The 26,096-nt window shown below is 34.6% G+C and overlaps 1 protein-coding gene across 7 annotated transcripts in view; it reads right to left on the bottom strand.

Moving 5' to 3' along the window:
• Nucleotides 1–2,081: 2,081 nt before the first annotated feature.
• The window catches only part of TTK (TTK protein kinase), a 41,285-nt gene continuing 17,270 nt past the window's right edge, over nt 2,082–26,096 (bottom strand). For 5 of the 7 annotated variants that reach the window (XM_027057360.2, XM_027057358.2, XM_053222536.1 and 2 more), the window contains 11 exons: nt 21,901–22,037; nt 20,202–20,328; nt 17,578–17,670; nt 13,196–13,353; nt 12,679–12,830; nt 11,116–11,240; nt 9,685–9,765; nt 6,030–6,206; nt 5,601–5,685; nt 5,137–5,234; nt 2,082–3,937 (listed from right to left, as the gene is read on the bottom strand). In XM_027057360.2, coding sequence (XP_026913161.2) covers nt 3,851–3,937; nt 5,137–5,234; nt 5,601–5,685; nt 6,030–6,206; nt 9,685–9,765; nt 11,116–11,240; nt 12,679–12,830; nt 13,196–13,353; nt 17,578–17,670; nt 20,202–20,328; nt 21,901–22,037 — 1,320 coding nt within the window. In that variant the 3' untranslated portion in view covers nt 2,082–3,850. The remainder of the gene's footprint in view (nt 3,938–5,136; nt 5,235–5,600; nt 5,686–6,029; nt 6,207–9,684; nt 9,766–11,115; nt 11,241–12,678; nt 12,831–13,195; nt 13,354–17,577; nt 17,671–20,201; nt 20,329–21,900; nt 22,038–26,096) is intronic. The other 2 variants (XM_053222537.1, XM_053222538.1) reach the window with 1 other exon arrangement.

The following is a 26,096-nucleotide window of genomic DNA, read 5'->3' on the forward strand; positions in this document are numbered from 1 at the left end:
CTCTTGATTTCAGTTCTGGTCATGATCTCATGGTTGTGGGATCGAGCCCTGATGGACTCTGTGCTGGGCATGGAGCCTACTTGGGATTCTCTCTCCCTCTCCCTCTGCCCCTCCCCTGCTCATGCATGGTCTCTCAAAAAAAAAAAAAAAAAAAAATTACAGGAAACCTATAGATCAATATCTCTCATGAATATAGATGCAAAAATCCTCAATAAAATATTAGCAAATGTATAAAAACAACTTTTACCAATGTAAAAGTTGTGTGTTATACACCACAACTCAAGAGGATTTATCCCAAGTATGCAAGGCTGATCCAACATTCAAAAATCAATTAATGTAATCAATCACATCAACAGGCTACAAAAGAAAATTCACATGATCATTATTAACAGATGCAAAAAAGCAATCTACAAAGTCTAACATCAATTCACGATTAAAAAAAAAACAACTAAGAATAAAGGGGAACTTCAACTTAATAAAGAATATCTATAAAAAAAACATACAGCTAACTAACATCATAGTTAATGCTATGAAACTTGAAGCTTTCCCACTAAGATCAGAAACAAGGCAAGGAAGTCCCTTCACCACTCCTTTCAATAGCATATTGGAAGTGCTAGCTAATGCAAGATAAGAAGGGAGCCTGGTTAGCTCAGGTAGATGAAGAGCATGTGACTCTTGATCTCGGGGTTCTAAGCTGCAGCTCCATACTGGGTATAGAAATTACTTTAAAAACCAAACCAAACCAAACCAAACCAAAACAAAAAGAAGAAACAAAGGTATGCATATTGGGAGGGAATAAATAAACAGTCTTGTTTGCAGATGATATGATCATCTATGTAGAAGACCCAAAAGAACCAAAAACTCCTGGAACTAATAAACAATTATAGAAAGGTTGCAGGATACAAGGTTAATATACAAAAGTCCATCATTGTCCTATATAATAGCAATAGACAAGTGGAATTTGAAATTAAAAAAACACAATACCATTTACATTAGCACCCTCAAAAATTAAATAATTGGGAATAAACCTCATAATATATATATGAGGTCTATATGAAAAAAACTACAAAACTCTGATGAAAAAAATCAAGGAAGAATAAATGGAGAAATATTCCAGTCATGGATAGGAAGACTCAATATTGTCAAAATGTCAGTTCTTCCCAACTTGATCTACTAACTGAATGTAATCCCAATCAAAATCGCAGCAAGTTTTCTTATGGTTATTGACAAACCAATTCTAAGGTTTATATGGAAAGGAAAAAATACCAAGAGTCAACACAGTATTGAAGAAGACAAAGTTGGAGAATTGATACTATCCAACTTTAAGACCTACTATAAAGTGACAGCAATCAAGACAGCATGGTATTGGTGAGGGGATAAACAAACTTTGTTAATTCTTCACAAAAATTAACTCAAAGTGGATCACAAATCTAAATGTAATGTAAACCGCAAAATGGTAAAACTCTAGAAGATAACACAGCAAGAAACAGATGACCTTGGGTGTGGTGATGACTTTTCAGCACGATCCATTTAAGAAATAATTGACAAGCTGGAGAACATTAAGATTAAAGACTTCTGCTCTGTGAGAGACAATATCAAGAAAATGAGAAGACAACTGAATGAGAAAAAAATATTTGCAAAGATATCTGATAAAGGACTGCTATCCAAAATACACAAAGAATTCTTAAAACTTAACCTTAAGAAAACAAACCACCCAATCTAAAAAATAAACCAAAGACATTTAACCAAAGATGGTATCAGTTGGCAAGTAAGCATATTAAAAGATGCTCCACATCATGTGTCAGCCGGAAAATGCAAAATAAAAAAACAATGAGATACCACTATTGGAATGGCCAAAATCTGGAATCCTGACAACACCAAATGCTGGCGAGGTCGTGGGGCAACAGGAACCCTCATTCACTGCTGGAAGGAATGCAAAATGGTACAGCCACTTTGGAAGACAGTTTGGCAGTTTCCTAACTGCCAAACTAAACATACTCTTTACATACAATCCATCAAACATGCTCCTTGGTATTTACACAAAAGAGTTGAAAACTTACGTCCACACAAAAACCTGCACACAGATTATAGCAGCTTTATTCGTAATTGTCAAAATTTGGAAGCAATCAAGATGACCTTCAGTAGCTGGATGGATGAACTGCAGTACATACACATAATGGAATATCATTAGGCACTGAAAAGACCTGGAAGAACCTTTTTTTTTTTTTATGTTTGTTTATTTTTGAGAGAGACTGAGCACAAGCGGGGAAGGGGCAGAGAAAGAGGGAGACACAGAATCCAAAGTGGGCTTCAGGCTCCGAGCTGTCTGCACAGAGCTAATGCGGGGCTCAAACTCACGAACTGTTCGATCATGACCTGAGCCAAAGTCGGACGCCCAACCGACTGAGACACCCAGGTGCCCCTGGAGGAACCTTTTCTAAGTGAAAGAAATTAATGTGAAAAGGTTACCAACTGTACAACTCCCAACTACATGGTGTTCTGGAAAAGGCAAAACTATCGACACAATAAAATCAGTGGTTGCCAAGGGATTATGGGGTAGGGGTGGGATGAATAGGAGGAGCACAGAGAATTTTTAGAGCCATGAAAATTCTCTGTATTCTCATTATACATTTGTCCAAATGCACAGAACGTACACCAGCAAGAATGAACTGTAATGTAAGCTACGGACTTCAGACAACTATTACGGTGTACCAATGTAGGTTCATTAAATTTAAGAAATGTACCAATCTGGTGGGGGATGTTGATAATAGGGGAGATGGTGCATGTGTGAAGGCAAAGGCTATATGGGAAATCTCTGCACCTTCCCCTCAATTTTTCTGTGAACCTAAAACTGATCTAAAAAAGATCTAAAAAAGTCTATTGAGGGGCACCTGGGTGGCTCAGTCCATTGAATGTCCAACTCTTGGTTTCAGCCCAGGTCATGATCTCACAGTTTGTGAGATCGAGCCCGAGTCAGGCTCTGCACTAACAGAGTCAGGCTCTGCACTGAGCCTGCTTGGGATTCTCTCCCTCTCTTTTTCTCTCTGCCCCTCCCCTGCTCACGCTCTCTCTCAAAACAAATAAACTTAAAAAAAAAAAAAAAAGTCTAATGAAATCTAAAAAAAGAAAAGATAAGATGGAGGGAGAATGTATTAGATTTAGTCCCAAAGATTCTAAGACTACATTGGTAATTACCAATTACCCAGCAAGTCATACACTGAGGGCACGCCCTATACAACTTATACCACAGAAGCCAGCATGATACTCTAAACACCAAAAACAATCAGTATTATGAAGAATCAAAGGGAGAATTAAAAGAACCAGTGCAGCTCTAAAACTCTGGACTGTATCAGTGCCATAAAGCAATCAGGAAATCTATTTTAGAATTCAAACCCTTTGGAATTTTCTTCTTGAAGACTCTTGTGTCTTCCCTTAACTCAATTTTTTTAAAGTGTTTTGCTGCCACACCAGCAGTGCATTATCTTAAAGAAAATAACCATACATTTTTTTACATTTTAGTGTCATTTTATGCTACAAAGCTTTATTTACATAGTTCTTCAGAATATATTTCAGTTGTCCATCCACTATTCTAAGTGTGGTATGATATCAAATAGAGTAGATTTGCAGGAAAGCATAAAAGAGAGAGAACAATTCTACAACTTAATATATATAGTATCATTAGTGGTTATTATTTTTACAGTTTTCTTTTGAGAATAATCCACTGAATTTTTCTGCCATTGACATTTCAGGATTAAGCTGTCCTTAAGAGCAGTTTCCACAGAGAATCAAGAGTATAACAGTCCAATATATTTTTACAGTTGATATTTGACAGTTTGTGAGTAGGTGCAAATCATTTTTTCTCCCATTTTTTTTCAAAAGTCTTGGATGATGAAGAGGAATCATGACCTTCACCATTACTATATCGGTCATATAAAGTCTGAAATTAAAAACACACACCTGTTTTGTAACTTTTTAAATTCAATGGATTATCAGATTAATAAAGATAACTAAACATATTCTGACATGAAATGAATTTCTCTCTTGTTCTTATAACTACAAAATTATTTTATAAACTATTGAAGATAATTAAGAATTGTAAATTCCTAGCTTGGCCTAAAAATCTATCATAAGATACAGCTCAATATTTCTGTAAAAGAAATGTACCATAGCTACTAATAAGCATACATATGCACCTTCAAGCCCTTTTTAGTCTCCCGTATTTTTTTTTAAATAAAGCTAGTCTTAGATAAATTGCTACACTTTAAAATAGCCTCATCAGGAAATAGACTATCAGATGATATTTCAACTAATAAACAGATGACATTAAAAAAAATAATACAAATTATTATATAAATAGGCATAATCAGCTATATTAAAATCTACATATTTCTTAAAGGATTCAAGACTAAACCAACATTTAATTTATGAAGATGACAGACATCTCTGTCTTGGAGAACACATAACCTTAGTGATAAAGGAAACTAATTCATCTCTATTTATAAAAGGCTCTAAATAATACACTGGTAGAAATTTAAAACATGAAGATGTTATTACTGAAATAAATAATTAGTAACTGCTTGGTTAACTAAACCAGTGGGCAATAAACATACATAGGGTTCTAGAAATGACAAGGTGTTTGATGGCAATGAGATCCAAAAAATGGTGGCATAGACATAAACCAACACTGGGAGGCTGAAAGGTTTGAGGCATTCACTTTGAGAAGTGGTCTGACTGCTGTACATAGCTGTAAGTCATTACATGTAACAAATACTGAGACTTCTCCAAGATGGTTTAAGAAAAAAATGGCTAGAAGAAATGAATTCAAAAGCTGTGTTAAGAATATTGTTGATTCAAAAGACAGGTTGCTTTTTAAATTTATCCAGTTGAGACCTGACTGCAATCTTAGGTATGCACCTTGTATGACAATTCACTTTCAATTGTGCTATCTGTACAATAAGAATGTAAATCAAGTAAGTCTATTTTGTCAAAAAGCACAAGTATCTAAATGTCGAAATATATTTCATAGTTGTCTTATGATTGGACCAAGTTTTCTTTGGAGTACCTGTTTAAGCATCTAATTCACTAAACTATACAAAACAATTAAAAGTAATGTAGATAGAGAACAGACATTCTTACTTTAGCAGCTTTCAAAATGGAGTTAGGAGAATTCAGACCAACGAGTTGGCCCAGAACATATTTCATTTCTTCAGTGGTGCCCTTAGCCATCTGATTACCTGTAATAAAAATATAATCAATAACCTACTGGTACCATTAAAAAAATATAAAATACACAAATGCATTCTGTTTAACAGCACAATGGCTGGCTTTATGTAATTTATCATTGATCAAAGCTACTTACCAAGGGTAAGTGAAAATGAATGCAAGTAAAAAAAAAAAGGCGATTTCATTTATTTTAGTATTTTAGAATAAAAGAAACTTCCTTAAGGAAGGAGGAAATCTGGAAGGAGCCCATTCAAATTCTGGTTTTGTTATAGCTAAAAGTCTGTTTATATTAGTAATTAGCATAATTACTTAGTATAATTAGTGTAATTACTTAGTAATGAATTAGTAATCTAATAAACTGATTTTCAAAGAAATACCTGGATGAGTTTGAATTTGAACATATGGATGCACCAGAAGCTCAGGAATGGATATCCTCTGTTTAGGGTCCCTTATTAAACAACACTATAAAAATAAGGATTAATTTTTTTAAAAATCAAGTTTTCTTATGTAATATTGATATAAAGTGTTTTTCAAGATTGCACCATACTACAAAAGTTGCTTTCTAGATAGCCCACTCAGAAATGACAAGATTCCATAAGTCATTCTTGCAAAATTCCCAAGTATTCATAAGCTTTTTAAAAATACCTTCAAAATAAACTTAACATGACTTAAAAAGCTAAGTCATTCAATAATTCCCTCCAATAGACTAGTTATATCTACCTAAGCCAGATTTCAATGATTTCTTCTAAGCAAACAATTTAAGTATATGAAATCATTTTTCTATATCCATATACTATTAATGTTACCTTTAACACATCTTGAAGATCTTTCTCTGGGATATCAGGAAATTCGATTTCATGATTAGGGTCAATTATGGCATGTAATTTAGAAATCTGATTAATTATATGTTGAAATGGTGTCTTCCCATAAGTCATATAGTACAAAATGCATCCTAAGGACCAAACGTCACTTTTGGGGCTTATCTAATTCAGAAGAAAAAAAAAAAAATTATTTTAACATAAAATTAAATGTAAGAGTATTTTATATACACACATGTAAACATATATTCCCTGCCATTTAAAATCATAACTAAACCTCAAGGAATGTGCAAGTACTAGATTAAGTTTACATAAAAAAAAATCTTTCTCTAGTTTTTGCTATATTTGGTTATTTTACCAAGAAATGAGCTTTAAGTCTCTCAACAAACTTGTAATTAAAATATTTCAACCAAAACATATATTACGTTCTTGTCAGCTTGCGACAATATAAACTAAAAAACATTAACTGCAAATTTTAAATTTATTTTTCTCCAAAATTATTTTATTATAATAAATTTGTATATAAAATTAATAATATGTAAATATGCATAGATTTCAAAAATGTTAAGTTGAACTATCCTAAACCCAAGAATACAAATTATAGAGCCAGGCTGGGCTGCATTTGAATCCTGGCCTTATCATTAGCTAATTCTATGTATCTCCATTTCCTCACCCCTAAAACAGAAATAATAAAAGTACATTGTCATGGGCATTAAATGATGTAACCATGAGATATGGGTAAGCATAAAGAATAATTTCCGGTTATAGTAAGTTCTCAAAAATATTACTTATCATAACATGTTCTTTGTATTAAACAATCTCATTAGAAACAATGCAGTATTATAACATAATTACCATTTTGACTTTAAGAGAGAGAAAGAAAAAAAGAAAGCAGAATAGCAGTGTTGACATTAGGAAAGGAGAACAAGAACATAACAAAATACTTTTAACAGAAGAAAGAAAGGCATTTTATAATGATAAGAGGTACAACCAACCAAGAAGATGGTCATGAACTTCTTTGCACTGAAACTACATTTAATAGAACTATATTGAGTAAAAACTACAATAAATTCTTTTGGTTGGAAGGGTAGAGAGATTTTAGCACACCTTTCAGAAAACGGCAGATAAAACAGACCCCATTGCTGAACACAAAGAAAACTAAAAATTAATGAAAATACTCCTCTTCCTCCAACTTAACCATCTGGAAATTAAATCCGTTTCTACATAAATCATGGATTAAAAAAGGATTTCAGATTCTAGAAAAATAGCAGTGGCTGTGGCAGCATAGTTTTTCTTATTTATTTTTTTAATTAATTTTTTTTCAACGTTTTTTATTTTATTTTTGGGACAGAGAGAGACAGAGCATGAACGGGGGAGGGACAGAGAGAGAGGGAGACACAGAATCGGAAACAGGCTCCAGGCTCCGAGCCATCAGCCCAGAGCCTGACGCGGGGCTCGAACTCACGGACCGCGAGATCGTGACCTGGCTCAAGTCGGACGCTTAACCGACTGCGCCACCCAGGCGCCCCTTTATTTATTTTTTTTTTAATTAAAGTATAGCTGACACAATGTTACATTAGTTTCAGGTGTGCAACATAGTGACTTGACAATTCAATACACTATGCTATGCTCACCACAAGTATAGCTACTGTCTGTCACTACACAACACTATTACAGTACCATTGACTAGATTCCCTATGCTGCACCTTCCATCCCATGACTTACTCATTCCAGAGCTGGAGGCCTGTACCTCCCACTCCTCTTTTGGAGATCTATTTTGCCAGATCTCTTACCCACCTCCCCCCACTCTGGCAACCATCAGTTTGTTCTCTGTATTTAGGAGTCTGTTTCTGCTTTTTATTTGTTTTGCATTTTAGATTGCAGCACAGTTTTTCAGTCTGTCCAAATCCCCAGATAAGACAGACAGAGAAGCCTGTAGCAAAACCATAGACATATGGAGAAGATTTACAACAAAACAAAGTGAAAAGCCATACCCCAAAACCCCAGAATACGAAGGGACACAAACTACCAACAGCCACAAGTCGTGTATAGTAGAGGCATTTGAAACAGAAAGCAGAGGGAAATAGTGAATGTGCCCAATAGACCTCAGAATAGAAACTCCAAATAGCCAACAGATGTTCATTGGAAAGTAATTTGCAAACAGAGCTAGACTGGGAAGGGTTTGAGCTTTTCACAAGCAGGGATTATCTCACATGGTGGGATAAAAAATTTGTCTTCTGTTCAGAATCATGAAGGCCACTGTTTAGCAGGTGATTACATCGAATGGAGATTTACCCATAATATTAAAGCACTGAGTTGAAAACTGAAAAAATCTGAACTCTACAAGCAATTCAAAATAAATCTTATTTCAAAGTATTTTAAAACTGCAACTGAAAACTTTAGAGTTAACGAAAATTAATACTACAAAAAAGTGGAAGTAGAAGTTAAAGTAAAACTCAGTGAAATTCAGTTTTAATGTTTTCATTAAGAAAGAATACAAAAATTAAATTGGCAATTATCTAAATCCAGAAACTAGAAAAAAAAGAAACCTAAAGGAAATACAATTAATAAAGATAAAAGCAGAAATTAGAGAGCAAATGAAAACAGAATTAATAAATGAAGACTTGGTTCTTTAAAATTAACAAAACCTTGGAAAGTCTAACCAAGAAAAAGAAAAAAGACAACAAATCTAAGTATTAAAAGAAAAGGGGAAGCTAAACAAATAATAAAAAGAATTTTATAAGAGACTATTTGACATAATGTTATGTCAGTTATTTGAGAAGAAATTTAGAAGCCACAATTTTCTAGGAAGGAAAATATAATTAGTAAATAAGCACATATTTATCAAGCAATTATTTAGGGCTAGACAATGTATTAAGTGATTTATATTCTTTATCATTTAATCCTCACCTTTAAAACAGGTACTGTTTATAAGCTGAATTTATAGATGAAGAAACCAGGCAAGTTAATTCATAAAGATGGTTGTTAACAAAGAGGCAGGTCTATTACTTGAATGCAGGTCCCTGGACAACAATGTAATGCTTGCATGCACTTGGTTACACTGCTATAGAGCAACGAAGGATTAGCTTGGGAGCCAGAGGCATCCAGGCAAGCAAAATGAGCCCAAGAAGAGACACCAATGAGGCTAACACAAAGTTCACTGAGGTGGTAAAATAAGGCAAGTGGGAAAGTAGCTGTGGCAGGCTGGGAAAAAACTGCCTATTAGAATTGTACTTGGAAATGTAGAATTCACAAATGAATAAATGGTAAGAGATAAAATGTAAGAACCAAAGAGGAAACAAAAGACTTCAAAGATCATTTTAATGTGCTTAACTCTGAGCTAATTTAGTCTTAATTTCTACCTTTCATTTTGAAACTGAAAAAAAATACCCTGGTTACGTTTTTTGTTAGAGCACATTGTTGAGACATCCCGTATTAAAAGAACAATATTAAAAGAACAGTCTCAAATCAATAACTGTAAAACTGAATCCCATGACCATTTGCCAAAGAAAGCAAGGTCTCTAAAATGGCCTAAAAAGTTTTAGAACTTAAGCAACTTTCAGTTATCTGTTAGGTTTAATCAGAGAATAGTCCATTCCCTTCTGATGCCAGATAAATGGGATCTAAATAACCTTCATAATACCTTTGACTTGGATTTCCCATTCTCTCTTGAGGAAGACATATCTTTGATTGCTTCTGGTGGCATATAATTAACTGTACCAACCTGTATGCCAAAGCACAGAAAACACTAATCAATGAAAATATTTTATTCTGCTTTAGATTTTTTAAAACACAAATGTCAGATTCTTAGAAACTTGAATAATTACATATTTCAGTAATATATTTTAAAAAATCAAGTAACTGACAATGATATTAGGACATAAGTTTCTTCACAACTCCAGAAAAATAAATTGGGTCCATAATCAGAAAAGTTATTCCTTTCAGAATGCTAAGCTTTTTCTATGATTATGATGGGCAACTACCATAAAACTGTAGAGGCTAAAATTATATTAATGGCCATAAACTTGAGGAATTGATATCACTCATTTCTCTGTGCTGGAACAGGCCTAGAATGCTTTAAAAAAAAAAAAAAAAAAAATCAACCAACCAACCAACCAATCAAAAATCTAGCTATGTCTCCAAGTATTCCCTGGGCCCATGTCCAGAGTGAGATGGGGCAGGAATCTAAATCATGCAAGAGTTTTCACAGTCAGATTATGCCAACCTTAAAAGGCATTTATTTTAGTCTAAAATTAGTGGTTCTGTTTTCAAACACTGAATACCTGTACTTTAGGGCCTTGCCATAGAGGGAATCTTCAAGTTGATTTACAATTACATGTTCAGCCATATTTTTGATACAAAGAGAAGTTATTATCAAATAGAATTATTTCAAAGGCATGCTGTTCATCTATTCCTCCTAAAAATAGTCTAGTTTTACTTCTAGGATTACGGCACATCCACACCAAAAATCTGCATACATAGAACACATCATCTTGACTTCAAGCAGGATTATTTTTAGTTATTCTTTGGTGTTATCACCTCAGTTTTTATGGAGACAAATTTATTGTTTGTAACTGCATATCCTATTAGAAAAAGGCAGTAGAGTACAATATTATGGTTGTTTCCAATATGAAGGCCCACTTAATTTTTTTTCAAATGCAAGTGATAGGAAAAGCTTTACTTCTCCAGAAGAATGAAATAATCTTACCTCATGGACAATAAAAAAAACATGTAACTGCAATTCCCTCTTTGGTTGCTACCAGGAATCTCTGAGACAAAGTTTCAGGTGAACTCAAGATCATGACAAAGGTGATTTCCAAGACAGGCATTATGCTTCTCTACCTCAGCTATAGGAAAATCATTTAAAAGTGCCAGATTTATTTCTACCTGATCTTGACTCTCTAAAGTGTATTAAATATGGTTTTTATTCTTATAGTATCTATTCTTAATACAAAGGTTTCAAATCCTTTGAAGAATGAGGTAGGAAAAATAAAATCCCCATTAGCAAAATACTTTACAGGTGAAATGGAACTGAACCGTAGTGGGTAGTAACCAACCATTCGTTAAGTCTTACCTGAGAGTCTTTAACAATACTTGTTGTATCTGGTTGCATTTGATTTGCAATCCCAAAATCAATTAGTTTTAGCATTCCATCAACTATCAGAAAGTTAGCAGGTTTCAGATCACTGTGAACGATGCCTTCAAAATAAAAATCCATTGTAATATCAGACAATGTAAAACATTCTAAGTATAAAAGAAATTTCACAATGGGCTACCTAGGTGGCTCAGTCGGTTGAGTGTCCGACTTCTGCTCATGTCATGATCTCACGGCTCGTGAGTTAGAGCCCTGCATCGGGCTCTGTACTGACAGCTCGGAGCCTGGAGCCTGCTTTGGATTCTGTGTCTCCTCTCTCTGCCCCTCCCCCACTCACTCTGTCTCTCTCTCTCTCTCTCAAAAATCAATAAATGTTAAAAAAAAAAAAGAAATTTCACAATCTACTGGCCTAGTTGATTCCTTTGGTCAAAGTAAATGCTCATGTATAATATTTTTTTAATGTTTATTTATCTTGAGAGCGAGAAGAGAGCATGTGAGTTGGGGAGGGGCAGAAAGAGAATCCCAAGCAGGCTCCATACTGTCAGCTCAGAGCCCGACGCAAGGCTCATCTCAACCAACCGTGAGATCATGACCTGAGCCGAAACCAAGAGTCAAACACTTAACCAACTGAGCCACTCAGGAGCCCCTCATTTTTAATATTTTCTAAAAAGATATAGTACCGGCAATGTACCAAGCACTATTCTAAGTTTGCTGCTTATCTTGAATCATTTAATCCTCACACCAGAACTGGGGTAATTACTATACTAATATTATCCTTTTAAGTGAAAAAACTAAGGCACAGAGATTAAGTAATTTGCTCAAGGTCATAAAACCTAAGTGACAGGGCCACGACTTGACCCAGGCACTCTGGCTTCAGAGTTTATGATCTTCACCACCCACTAGATAACATCATAAATTATATTGTCAGATGGAAGACCCTAATGCTCCTGACACCTCTATCCCTACAGCCCTGATCTTAATCACTGAATTATCTTTTAACTTGTAGGGAGACATGAGGAGAAAAATTACAATTGATCTAGGTTAGCAGTTATTTTTTAAAAAGGATAAGGTAAAGGCAGAGAAGCCCTAAAAGAACCAAGTCCAAGTAACAAAAAAAAACAACCTAGGGCTAACAATTGAAAAAGAATAAAACCAACTCCCACACAAGGGACACAATACAAAACGACTATCATAATGAGCACAATAAACATCTCAGATCTTTGGGATGCCTGAACCCCTAAGTCTCAGATCTGCTATAACTGAACTATTTGGAGACACAGGATAATGGACTATGTTAATACTAATAAAGATATGGTATATTTTGCACTATGGATGCATTATGGCTGTGGGGACTTGAGTTCATGCACTATATCCTTTGGTTAACGGTGTTTTAAAGAAATGTTTTTTGTGCCTTCATCTTTAAATGAGCGTCCAAATATTTAGTTTATCTAGTCTAGAGGTGCCAATAACAAATACCTAAAAATCGTAAGATGACACTATTAATGATTATTGTAACTCAGCATATAATGAGTTTTAAAATACCATGTTGATGAATTGTGTAAACTGCCTCCAACATATTTTTCCAGTAACTTTTACGTTCCCATGGATTGATGGATTTTTTCTTTTTGAGCCAACTATTAAGATCTATATTTCCACATTCCATTACCATGTAAATGTACTGGTCCGTGATTTCACTGCCATTAAAAACAAAAACAACAACAAAAAAATACATGGTTAGCTTACACTATTAAGACTAAGTATTTATCTTCTTTATCTGTAGAATTATAGCAAAAATAGTGTTTTTTTTTTTTAATTTTTTTTTTTTAACGTTTATTTATTTTTGAGACAGAGAGAGACAGAGCATGAACAGGGGAGGGGCAGAGAGAGAGGGAGACACAGAATCGGAAACAGGCTCCAGGCTCGGAGCTGTCAGCACAGAGCCCGACGCGGGGCTCGAACTCAGGGACCACGAGATCGTGACCTGAGCCAAAGTCGGACGCTTAACTGACCGAGCCACCCAGGCGCCCCTGTTCTTTTTATATTAAAAAAAAATCCTTACTAATCATAAAGTCGGATGATCTTATCACTGTGTTGTTGTAGTTTATTCAAATAAGCAATTTCATTCCGATAACTATCGATTGTTTGATTATCTGCTTCTTCTAAGTTCACATACTTTATAGCATGTATCTGTTTCTTTTCATTCAATACCTGGAATACCTATATAGAACAAAAGAAAAAGTTTAGAATGCACTACTTTTACACTATCACAATATCTCTAAATTTATTAGAATTTTAGGTTGAGAAATACCGATATGAATAATTAAACGTGTCTGGGCTTATTTTGAGTATTGAAGGGAAAAAAAATATGTTAGGAGAGTTAACAGACCATTCTCAACTACCTATGACAATGGGCATTCAATAACACAAAGACATAAACATAAAAAGTTTTTATAACAACATATAAGAAAGATTATTTAAATTTCATATCTATTCATAACACTGTTGGGTTGCCCTGACCAAAAAAATAACCTAAAGCAAAAGACATTCAAAAATGTTAAGAGGGGTGCCTGGGTGGCTTAATTGGTTGAGTGTCTGACTCTTGATTTTGGCTCAGGTCGTGATCCCAAAGCCACGGGATGGAGCTCAGCAGGGAATGTGAAGCCTGCTTAAGATTTTCTCTCTCCCACCACTGCTGCCCCCTTCTCTGTTTGCACTCATGCACATGCTCTCTCTTTCATAAATAAATGAATTAAATAAATAAATAAATAAATAATTCAATAAAATGTTAAGAACTACTAAGGCTTTCATAAAGAGTCAATTCATTTCACAGATGGTGTTTTTTCCACTGTGACTGGAATTGGCATCTCATTCATGCGGTATTTTAAAATATGTAATAATTGTAAGCTATTTGTATATTCAGTTGTGAAAAGTAGATTAGATCAAAGTTTATGAATTTTTCTTTAAGTAGGCTTCACACCCAGCTCAGAGCACAATGTGGGGTTTGAACTCACACCCTGAGATCAAAACCTGAGCTCAGATCAAGAATCTGTAGCTTAACTGACTGAGCCACCCAGGCGCCCCAGATTAGGTCCCATTTTCAAAGTCAAGTTGACAAGAACAAGATGTTCCTATAAGCCCACTGTCAGGTATGGGTCAAACAGCTCTGGCTATAATGACAGTCAACTTCTAAGCAATAGGGCAGATAATAAATACATTTTGAAAAGTAGAAAATACTGTTAACGTGTCCAACTTTCAGAAAACATGCAAGAGGCATGAGGCTTCTAAAATGCAAGTATACAAATACAAATGCCATTATAAGCAAGAAAAATTACATTCATTCATCCCTTTTGACAAAATGAAGTAAAATATCATTTATTTAAAAACCATTTAACCTTGACCAGGTCGGGGCAAGGATAAGAAGAGAACGAATGTGTATATGAGATTCATGCATTTACAACTGTACTAATAAGGACAGTCTATCAAGCAGTCAGGTGTAGTTACTTTAAAATTTTAAATATAAAACTAACAAAGTATTACTGGTTTTATTTGCACACACAGCAAATTAGACAAAGAGGGGCAAGAGACCGCAGAAAAGAGCAAAGGATGATAAAAGGAATTTTAAAACAGTGTAAAGCCACTTTGTATATGGTAAACAGCCTTCTAAACCTCAGAGAATTGAGAGTACCTACCACTCTAGTAGAATTAAAATGTTGTTAGTAGTTCCTACCACACAGGGTTGGAAGGATGACCAAGATGGATGTGTCTGGAATGTAGCAAAGTTAGCTACCATCATTAAGGACAATTAGGACAGAATGGACATTTTAAAACCTATTAAAGTTGTCAGGTATACCAGAAAAAGAGATTTGCAAGATATTAAAACTATATATTAAGATCTCAAAGTTTTGAAGGAAATAAAAACTTTTCAATCAACTTTTTGCACGTATGTGCTTTTACTCCCCTACTGCCCCTCTTCTGGGGCAAAATTCTTGCAATAACTGATGATTAGATAGCCTCTACTTCCATCTCATAGAGATAGTATCAGAGTTATAATTTTCAGTTTCATGGGAAGTTGGTGAAAGAACTAGACAGGCTAGTATCATGACTATTCCTATTAGCCTCCATGACCTTCCTAAATGTTCTTAATACTTTATAAATTGGCCACTGCCTAAACTCTAGAATAGAGCATAAATGGTTAGTTTCACAAAGCATGTTACCCTCTTTCCTTGAGGTACATTGATTTTGTCAACTCCACCATAATAATTAAATTAAAAAATGATAATATAATCACACTAAAAAAAATATGGGCCAGTCGTGTCTTTATCATCTGACCCTTCACTTAAGCTAACATCTTCCATTATGCTCCAAGGAAAAAATGTATAAAACACCGTCAAGATTATTTTACATCCTCTGAAAACATGCCACTAAATAAGTATCTCACCTGGACACTATTCAACTATAGCTAAAGTAATAAAGGTTAACAAAAGAATTTCTATTAAAGCAACTAAATCAGATAATTCAAATATATTGATAAAAATCAATTGTCCCTTTATTCCCATGCCTGAAACCTGAGACAAGGGAAAGAAGAAAATGTATACAAAAAAGGAATGAATATTATTGAACTGCTACTCATAGTAATGTACACACCTTTTTATAATAAGTTAACAAGACCATCTTAAACAAATCTAGCTATTGTTAGTTGGCTTAGAAAATACAGTAAAACTTAAACCCAACAGGCTGTGCTTCATACATCATCCTTAACAACTTATAACAGCAAAGCAGTTGAGGAGGGACATTCATTCAACAAATAACTTCACTCTGTCATGTTCTAGGAGGTACTCTAGATAACAGAGCAAACACTATTGAGCAAATCAGACAAACATCCTTATCTTGATGCAACTATATTCAAGTTCAGGAAGACACAAACAACAAACCAAATAAGTAAATTACAAAGCACAGAGGATGGGCTACAGAGAAAAATAAAGAAGGAAATGGAGCTCACCAGTGACTGGAAGGTTAAGAGTTGTGGTACTAAAGAGCATGGCCAAGGAAGGCCTGATTGAGAAGATATTTGAGCAAAGACATGAGGAGATCTAGAGGAAAACGGACTCTTACGTTAAAATACACCAGGAAAGCAAGGATTAAATCAATGAAACTAGGGATACGGCTGTTATAATAATCCAGGTGAAAAGATGGCAGTTGTTTTGAACAAAATGATAGTAGTGGAGGTGGTGAGAAATAGGCAAATGTTAGATATGCTCTGAGGTAGAACCAACAAGATTTACCAACTGACTGGGTGTATGTGTGAGAGAAAGTGAGGTCAGTTATGATTTCAGAGTTTTTGGCCTAGTTAGTGGAAGAATGAAGTTGCCATTTACTGAACTGGAAAAGACTATGGAGCCAGAGTTATGTTTGGGACATATTAAGTTTTAAATATCTAGTAGACACCCAAGGAGAGATAGTGAACAATGAGACTGGATATACAAGTCTGGAATTCAAGTCGGAGGTCTAAGCTAGAAAGATGTTTAAGAACTGTCAGCATATACATGGTATCTAAAACCATGAGTCTGGACAACACCAAAGGAGTGAAGTGAGTTTAGAAAGAGAAGAAAAGAGGTCAAGGACTAAACCCTGGGGCACTGCACCATTAGGATGGGGGACAAGAACACTTAAAAGGAATGGCCAATTGGAGAAGAGGAAAACTGAGGGAGGCCAAGTGGGAATAAAAAAAAAGTTCCAATAAGAAAAGAACAATCAACTCTCCCAAATGCTAAGTAACCCAAATTAAAGCAAAGAATTAGATTTAATAAAAACATTGAGATCACTGGTGATCTTGATAGCAATTGTTTTGCTAAGTGATAAAGGTAAAAATCTGACTGAAGTGGATTTAAGAGAACCGAATGAGAAGAACTAAAGATGGTAAGTTTAGACAGATCTTTTGAGATGCCTTCCACCCAGAAAAGCAGAGCCATGTAAATTTAGAGCTCAAATACATTTAGAAAATGATCTAGTCTAATTCCAGAAACTCTCATTACTAAACTGTTTTGAAATGAAAAACTCAAAAAACTCAAAATATTAATCATATATCTTGCTGAATCATCCTAAAATATTATTTACAATATGCCCTACCTGATGTTTAGAAAGATTCTTTTATGATAAAACATAGCTTCATTTGCCACCCCAAATCCATGTTAATGTCATTTAGAGAAGAAATCTAGAGGCATAGGACATCAGAGGGAAGAACAGAGAATTAGAATTAGGAGATAGGTCTAAAGAGATATGTCATTTGTTGGAAAGAGGGAATGGGAGCAGGGGATAAGGATATTTTTGGCTCAAAAGCAATATGGGCCCCTAGATGTTAAGAAAAAAGAGCCCCAAAGGGTAAAAAGACAAAGAAAGGAAAGCTGAAAATATTTTTCTTTCTTAAATATTTAAGATACTTACCTTACTTGAGCCTCCACTTCCTATCTGCTTCAATATGGAATAAATTCTTCCTTTAACTGAAATGCATTCATTTGTTGAAGAGGATGCTGAAATCTAAATAATTAAAATATATAAAGATTCAAAGGTGCAAAGAATATGCCTGAGAAACTAGCTTGCATTTAGTACAGTGAAATGCTTCCAATTTTTAAATTATCTTAAATTTCAAGTAATTAGATATTAGTCACAATATTTTAAAGAGGAAGTTTACATATTTTAGTCAAATTAATAAACTTATTAATACATAGATAGACTTCCAAGGTCTCCCTCTAACTTGCCTTTACTTAATTTAAAAAAAAATTTTTTAATTTAAGTATAGTTGACATACAATGTTCACCTTTACTTCTTAACATAAATAAATAGAAGATACAGGGGAGAAAACACTTAATGCCAATACACAAACTCACAAGCTATTACTTTTCACCTTATTCTTTTTTCTTATATATCCCTCTTCACTTACATACATGCATAAATAATTATATCTAAATTCTTTTTCCTCATTTAGCACTACATTATAAGGGAAGCAGTATGCTAGCTCCAGAGTCAATCAGACAAATGCAAATTTCAGCAATGCCCCCTTTCTGCTGAGTGATGTTCAACAAGTTAGTTAATTTGAACTTCAGCATCTACCTTGGCAAACTTGTAGCTGATGTACTATTGCAACAGACCCCATTTCCCTTCCCTTATGCCAGAGCTCTCAGAGGATCTATAAATGCTTTGTACAGATGGAGTGCAGTGAGAGGACCCATTCCAAGCTGACAAGAAAGCTGAAGACACAAAGCGCATCTGATTAGCTGATTTACTAAGTTGAAACGGGTCTGTCTGAATAAACCTCAATTTAACCAAGTCCTGCTTTAAATCCCAAATGGTAGAACTCTCTCATGTAATCTCTTTCTTTACCTTTTAACCTCAGGGGTTAAAAAACACTATTGAGTCATGAAATATGTTTTCTGTAAGAAAGTATTAGGCTTTGAAATATGTACCTGTTATTTTTCATTCAGTTATAATTTCAGAAAGGCTTTTCACTACCTACTCCCACCCCTCTTCCTTTTGGAGCATCTTCTCGCACTTAAACTGAAAACTTCTGAGAGAGAAGAAAGCAGTTCAATGTTTTTGCCCCCTAACTGCTGACAGTTGTTAGAGTAAGTAATTCTGACTTATTTCTGACTCAATACTAGTGTGAAGTTCAGTTTCCTACATAGGACATTCCACATCCCCCTTAGCCCATCCTCCTCACTGTGGCCAGAGTAATTTATTTCAAAATGCAAATAAGATCACTTCACTTTCCTGCTCCAACCTGTTACACAGCTTCTTATCCCTCTTGGGGTAAAGTTCAAAGGGCCCAGAGGAACCCTAAGGATTACCTCGTCCCTCTTGGACTCTTTTTAGTTTCCTCCTGACACTGGCCTTTTCTAGAAGGCTCCTGGCCCATTCATGTGGTCATGACTTGACTTCTAGATATCAACTCAAACAGGGTCTGACATGAGGAAGAGTTCAACAAATGTTTTGAATCAATGTATGGACAAACCTGATCATCTTTTTCTCCTTAGTAATTTATTATTCTGCTTCAATCTTCAAAATACTATTTCTCTTTCCATAGGATAATCTATTGTCAGCTTTTCTTTGTTCTTTATTAATTGCAAAATATACATAACAAAAATTTGCATTTTACTCTACACCCATTAAACAGTAACTCCTCATTCCTCCCTCCCTCTAGACACTGGTGACCATTGTTCCACTTTTTGTTAGCTAATTTTTTTTTTAATCTCTCAATATGTAATAGCTAATTACCTGTTTGTGTGTGTGTGTGTGTGTGTTTTGCTGTTTTATTTAAATAACAATTGCTGCTATCTTTTCTCTACTAAGTAGCAGGCTCTGCTGTACAAGTTCCATATATGTTAACTAATTTAATCTTCACAATTATCCTCTATGGTAGGTATCTTTATTATCCCCACCTTATAGATGATGAAATGGCCACAGAAAATTTAAGTAACTTACAAAAGGTCACACAGTTGGTAAGTAGTGAGGCCAAGATTCATGGCCAGAAAGCCTCTCTTCAAAGTTCATGCTTTCCACCAGTATTTAGTGGCCACTCAGATAGTTATTAGAAACTAATTTTAATAGTATTGATATCAGGAGTATTTTTTCTCCAGATGACAATACAATTGCCTCACCAGCAAAAATTTTCCTATTTTTATAATTACTTTATATTTTAGTAGCATCTTATATTGCTATTCTGATATTCTTGAAAACTTAACTGCATATTAATCAGCCAGTGAAATGAGGCTGCACAGTTAATAGTAGGCTTAAGTAGTGAAACAGAATAAAAAGTTACCTAAATTACAAGACAAATTTTGCCTAGCTCTTCAAACTGGATCTTTTGGCCTAGTTCATGAAAAAGCTTCATTAGCTTCTTCAATAACTAACCTCTCAAAGTCACAAGGCACCCTTAATAGGTTTTCCCTATTAAGAGTTTTGCCTAAGAATGGACAAGTTCTTAAGGCCTTTCCTAACAACTAGATGCTATGAAAATAAAATCTTTGGATCATACCTTAAACATATACCATCATAAATAAAATTTATCAAACCTGTAAAGTTTGAAGTGGAGTAACAGGTATTTGCTGTTGCTGCTGCTGGAAACAGGCGAGTTGGCTATAAGGTGTTGACAACTGACAAGCAGGTGGAAAGTCATTCTTTACAACTGGAGTTCTAAAACTAGGAAAGAAATGGTTTTAATCTAAAACATGAAAAATGTAGAAACAAGATTCTGACTCAATGTTTGTGTGATTTTAAAAGATGCATATAAACTTAAATGTATTACATCAAACAGAATCCACATCAGTTTTCATAATATAGCTAAGTTATTTATTCTAGATATACTATCACCAGAAATTTCATTTTGAGGAAATTCTTTCTGAAAGTAATTTTTTGTCCCTAGACAAGAAATCCTTACTAGTAAAATTAAAAAGATGGCATTTAAAAGTGAAGTTGGGGTTATTTTAGAAGAATTTAGCCAATGCAAAGGTCAGCCTATGGCATACGAGTGCTTTTTAACAATAGCGCTCTACAACAGCATGCTAGAAATATCAGAAAGCCAATTACATTACAGGAGTTTGGACTTTTCAGATTAAAGCTGTTGAGTTCACATTTGTGTTTTGCTTATCTTATTCACTATCACATCCTCAACACCTAGAAGAGTGCCTGGCACAAAGGAGTTCAAATACTTGTTGACAATATATAACCTAACTTCACAAAAAATAACTATATCACTATTCTAGTTATCAACTTTCTTTAAAATATTCCACATATGGGGTGTCTAGGTGGCACAATAGGTCAAGTACCCAATTCTTGGCTTCAGCTCAGGTCATGATCTCGCAGCAGTTCATGAGTTCAAGCCCCACATCAGGCTCTGTAGAGAGCCTGCTTGGGATCCCCCTCTCTCCTTTTCTCTGTTCCTCCCCTGCTCTCTCTCTCTCTCTCTCTCAAAATAAATAAATAAACTTAAAAAAAAATTAAAATATTCCACATATAATAAAATGAAGTAATATATAGCAAAACTATATTAAATTGGTAAGAGCCCAGGTTATAAAACTTCTAAGGCCAGTTCTAATTAAAATCAAAGATTACATTATGAAAATTAAAAACAAAAGGCATCATGGACTTAAGTTATCCTCTAAGACATTAAAAACATAGCTACTAGTTGGATGATATGATATGCCACATTCCTTTTTCTTTCTTTGAAATGTCATTAATTTGCTTTTGCAATATCCCTGTGTTTCCTATCAATCAGCAATGACCATCCAATTTCTTTACTCATCCCTCATTCCCATACACTCAAGTCTTTTACCTTTGAACACTCCCAGAACTATGTGACCTATACAACCAACTTCTTTCAGAAACTATCACATTCCAATTAAAAACCCTCCTTTGCTATAAAATGTAGCTACCCTTTATCATGTATAAGAATGCTAACCTTTAAAATACCTCTCTCAGTTACACAAAGATATCCATGTAGCAATGTGTAACTACCAAGAAGTTTTACATATTTAGAGTATTTATAGATTGTAGGTACAAATTACAATAGGACAGACTTTCAAAACAATCCTTAAAAATGTATTGTAGCCACCTTCCCCTCCCCTTTCACAGGTGAAATAACTGATGCTCAGCAAAATAATATAAATTTGGAAACTCTTTAAAGTAACAGAGCAGGATTCAACTTCAGATCTATTTAACCCCGAAGCCCATGTTATTTCCACTGTGCCAAACTAGAATGCCAAAAGTAATTACCAGCTCATGTAATCATCCAAGGCACTGCTACTGGGTGTCTTACAAACAGATTTTGGGTCAATCCATTTAGGTGCTGATATTGGTGGTGACTGCTTTGAAACTGAAAAGGCAGGTTGCTCAAAAGCAGTTTGTTTCTGCTAAAAAAATAAAATAAAATAAATCATGATTTACAGTTTTTAGACACCTGTTCAATAGCTTTACATTTTAATTTCTAAAAGAAAAAATAATGTAATACACAAACATGCTAAAATAAGTAAACATATGTATTCCAGACTTCCAATAACTTTTTAGTATAGCTTTCACTCTAAGTTCTGAAGCCTATTATATTTTCTTCAAAAGGATTACAAGGAGAGGGAAGACTCATGGTATTGTTTAACAAAACAGGATCTAATATCCTCTGCCATCAGGACTACTATAACCATTACTGAACTTCTATAATCTAAATAAGTACTCTGTACTTCTGAAAACTTAGCTTCCTTTAATCAATAAAACCACAGTATATGGGATATAGGAATGGGTAGCTAAAGTGCAATTAAGGAAATGGTCAGAAGGGAGGAAGAAATTATTAATCAGAAGTAGGTGGAAGTTATCCAGAGCCTAATATCCTCAAGGAATGATGGGGAGTCACTAGGATGTCCAGAGATGATAGCAGTGAGCAAGGAACAGGATGGTATATCCAAAAAACAGGAGCCTCAAAAGGTCAGGGCTCTGTAAGAGAAGAAATGATCTGGATATAGCTACAGGGAGTTTTTAGCTATAAGGTAAGTGAGATGTGAAATAAAAACAATCTCTACTTGAGAGGGCTGCTGGAGAAGCAGTGACTTCAGGAAACCACCTAATTCCTTTTTCTTCTTTTCATAAGTATGCTATCCAGTGGATTTTAGTATGTTCACAAGAGTACACAATCAGCACTATTTAATTACAGAACCTTTTCATCATCCTAAGAAACTCCATATCCATTAGTGGTCACCCTCCGTTCTCCACTCTTCCCAGTCTCTGGCAGCCGCTAATCTACTTTCTGCCTCTATATGGATTTGCCTATTCTGGACATTTCTTATAAATGGGATCACATAATATGTGGCCTTTTGTGATAGATTTCTTTCACTTAGCATGTCTTTAAAGTTCATCCATGTTGTAGCATTTGTTAGTACTTCATTACCTTTCATTGTTGAATAATAAAATGAAATAATGAAATTAGAGTACCACATTTTGTTTATTCACTCACCAGCTGTTGGATATTTGGGATTATTTCCACTTTTGGCAATTATGAATAATGCTGCTATGAACATGCAAGTACAAGTTTTTGTGTGGATATAGATTTTCAGTTTTCTTGAGTATATACTTATAAGTAGAATTGCTAGATCATATGATAACTCTATATTTAGCCTTCTGAGAAACTGCCGTACCATTCTCCAAGTAACTACACCATTTTATATTCTTACCAGTAGTACATGAGGGTTCCAATTTATCCACTTCATCACCAACATTTGTTATTGTCTCTTTTAAATTATAGCCATCTTAGTGGGTATGCAGTGGTATCTCACTGTGGTTTTGATTTGCATTTCCCTAATGACAAATAAATGGTTTTGAGTCCTCTCACCCTGCTATTGACTTTCAAGTTTCAAAAAGAAAAAAGAAAAGATGCTGTTTCATATGATCCATGATTTAACCTATCAGGATTCTTCCCATCTAAAATTTATTATTTACTTCATTACTTAGATCTTTAATTAAATAAGATAAAGTCTCTTCAATAAATGGTGTTGGGAAAACTGGACAGCAACAAGCAGAAGAATGAAACTGGACCACTTTCTTGCACTATATACAAAAATTAAATCAAAATGGATTAAAGACTTGAATGTAAGACCCTACACCATAAAAGTTCTAGAAGAAAACACAGGCAGTAGGCTCCCTGACAGGAGTCTTAGCAAGGATTTTTTTGGATGTGATACCAAAAGCAAAGGCAACAAGGCAACAAAAGCAAAATAAGTAAGTGGGGCTATAATTGAACTTAAAGAGCTTCTGCACAGCAAAGGAAATCATTAACAGAATGAAAAGGCAAACTACTGAATGGGAGAAAATATATGCAAATCATGTATCTGATAAGGGGTTAATATCCAAGATATATAATGAACCCCTCCAATAGCAAAAAAGCAAACAATCCAATTAAAAATTGGGCAGAATATGTAAATATGTCTAAACATATAGACATATTTTTCCAAAGATATATAGATAACCGACAGGTAGAGAAAAAGACGTTCAACATCACTAATCATCAGGGAAATACAAATCAAAACCACATTGAGATACCACCTCATACCTGTTAGAATTTTGTCAAAAAGACAAAAACCTCATACCTGTTAGAATGTTGTCAAAAAGACAAAAACTAACAGTGTTGGCAAGGATGTGGAGAAAAGAGAATTCTTGTGTAATATTGGTAGGAATGTAAATCAGTGCAGCCACTATAGAAGACAGTAGGAAGGTTCCTCAAAAAATTAAAAATAGAACTATCATATGATCCAACAGTTCCACTTCTGGGTATTTATCCAAAGAAAATGAAAATACTAACTCAAAAAGATACAATCTTATGTTCACTGCAGCATTATTTACTATAGTCATGACATGGAAACAACCTAAGTGTCCACTGATGGATGAACGGATAAAGAAAATATGGTGTGTGTATATATACATAGTATACAGTGGAGTATTAGCCATAAAAGAGAATGAAATCTTGCCATTTGTGACATGGATGGACGCTGATGGCATTAAGTGAAATAAGCCAGATATAGACAAATACTGCATAATATCACTTACATATGAATTAAAACAAACAAACAAACAAACAAACAAAAAAACGACTTCATAGATTCAGAGGGCAAATTAATGGTTGACAGCGGTGGGGATGGGTGGTGGACAAAACAGGTGAAAGGGATCAAAAGATACAAAGATAGGGTACCAGGGTGGCTCAGTCTGTTAAGCATCTGACTTTGGCTCAGGTCATGATCTGGCGGTCCATGAGTTTGAGCCCCATGGCAGGCTCTGTGCTGACAGCTCAGAGCCTGGAGCCTGCTTCAGATTCTGTGTGCCTCTCTCTCTCTCTCTCTCTCTCTAATATAAATAAACATTAAATAAAGACATACAAAGGTATTTCCAGTTACAAAATAAGTTATGAGGATGCATGTGTAGCATGGTGGCTATATTTATTAATACTATATGCATATTTGAAAATTGCTAAGAGAGTAAATCTTATAAGTTTCACCATAAGAAAAAAAATTGTGTAGCTGTATGGGTACAGATGTTAATTGAACTTATTATGGTGATCACTTCATAATTCAAATATTGAGTTAGATTGTACACCTGAAACTGATGTTATATGTCAATTACACCTCAATAAAAAACAAAAATACTTATTTTTCATAAAATATCTATATTCACATGTGATGATTTATTATTGTTATTTTTAGTAAGTTAATAAATATTTTTAAAATGTCTGTTTTACTTTCTAATACAGTAAATACAGATAAATATAACTTACATAAACAAAGCTCTTTCGTGGTCTTGAAAATGAAGAGTGTAAAGAGGATCCCAACACAAAAACATGTGAGAACCCACTGAGTTAGAATATAACTGAAAGTAGTGAGGACAGTATAGCCATGGACTATATACAGTATGACTCTCTAGTAGCCAACCAGATCATTCCTTCTGAAATGACCTTTGACCATTGGGAATGATCATTCAACCTGTTATAAATTCACATACAGTGTCTAGTCTATATTTTTCTATTTTATCCATGGGATAATAGGAAATTATCAAATCTTTTGGTACAGCATTGCACTGGTTCAGGGGTCAGCATATTGTATTCTGTAAAGGGCAAGGTAGTAAACATATGGGGCTTTTTAAGGCAGAGTCTCTGTTGCAACTACTCAATTCTAATGTTACAGTTCAAAAGCAGCCCTAGACAGTAATAAATGGGGATGGTTGTCTTCCAGTAAAACATACTTTACAGACAGGCTGAGAACTAGATTTGACCGATAGGCTGTAGTTTGCTGACCCCTGCACCAGTCTACCAGAAATCCAAAAGCACCACTGAAAATAAAAAAAAAAACTTCAGCTTGACATATACTTTTACTGAATCTGTCACTAGTAGTGATCATTGTTTTGTGAATAATAAGAAACATCCTTTAAGTAAACTATTCCAC

The sequence above is a fragment of the Acinonyx jubatus genome, chromosome B2 (assembly GCF_027475565.1).
Source record: "Acinonyx jubatus isolate Ajub_Pintada_27869175 chromosome B2, VMU_Ajub_asm_v1.0, whole genome shotgun sequence".
Taxonomy (NCBI): Eukaryota; Metazoa; Chordata; class Mammalia; order Carnivora; family Felidae; genus Acinonyx; species Acinonyx jubatus.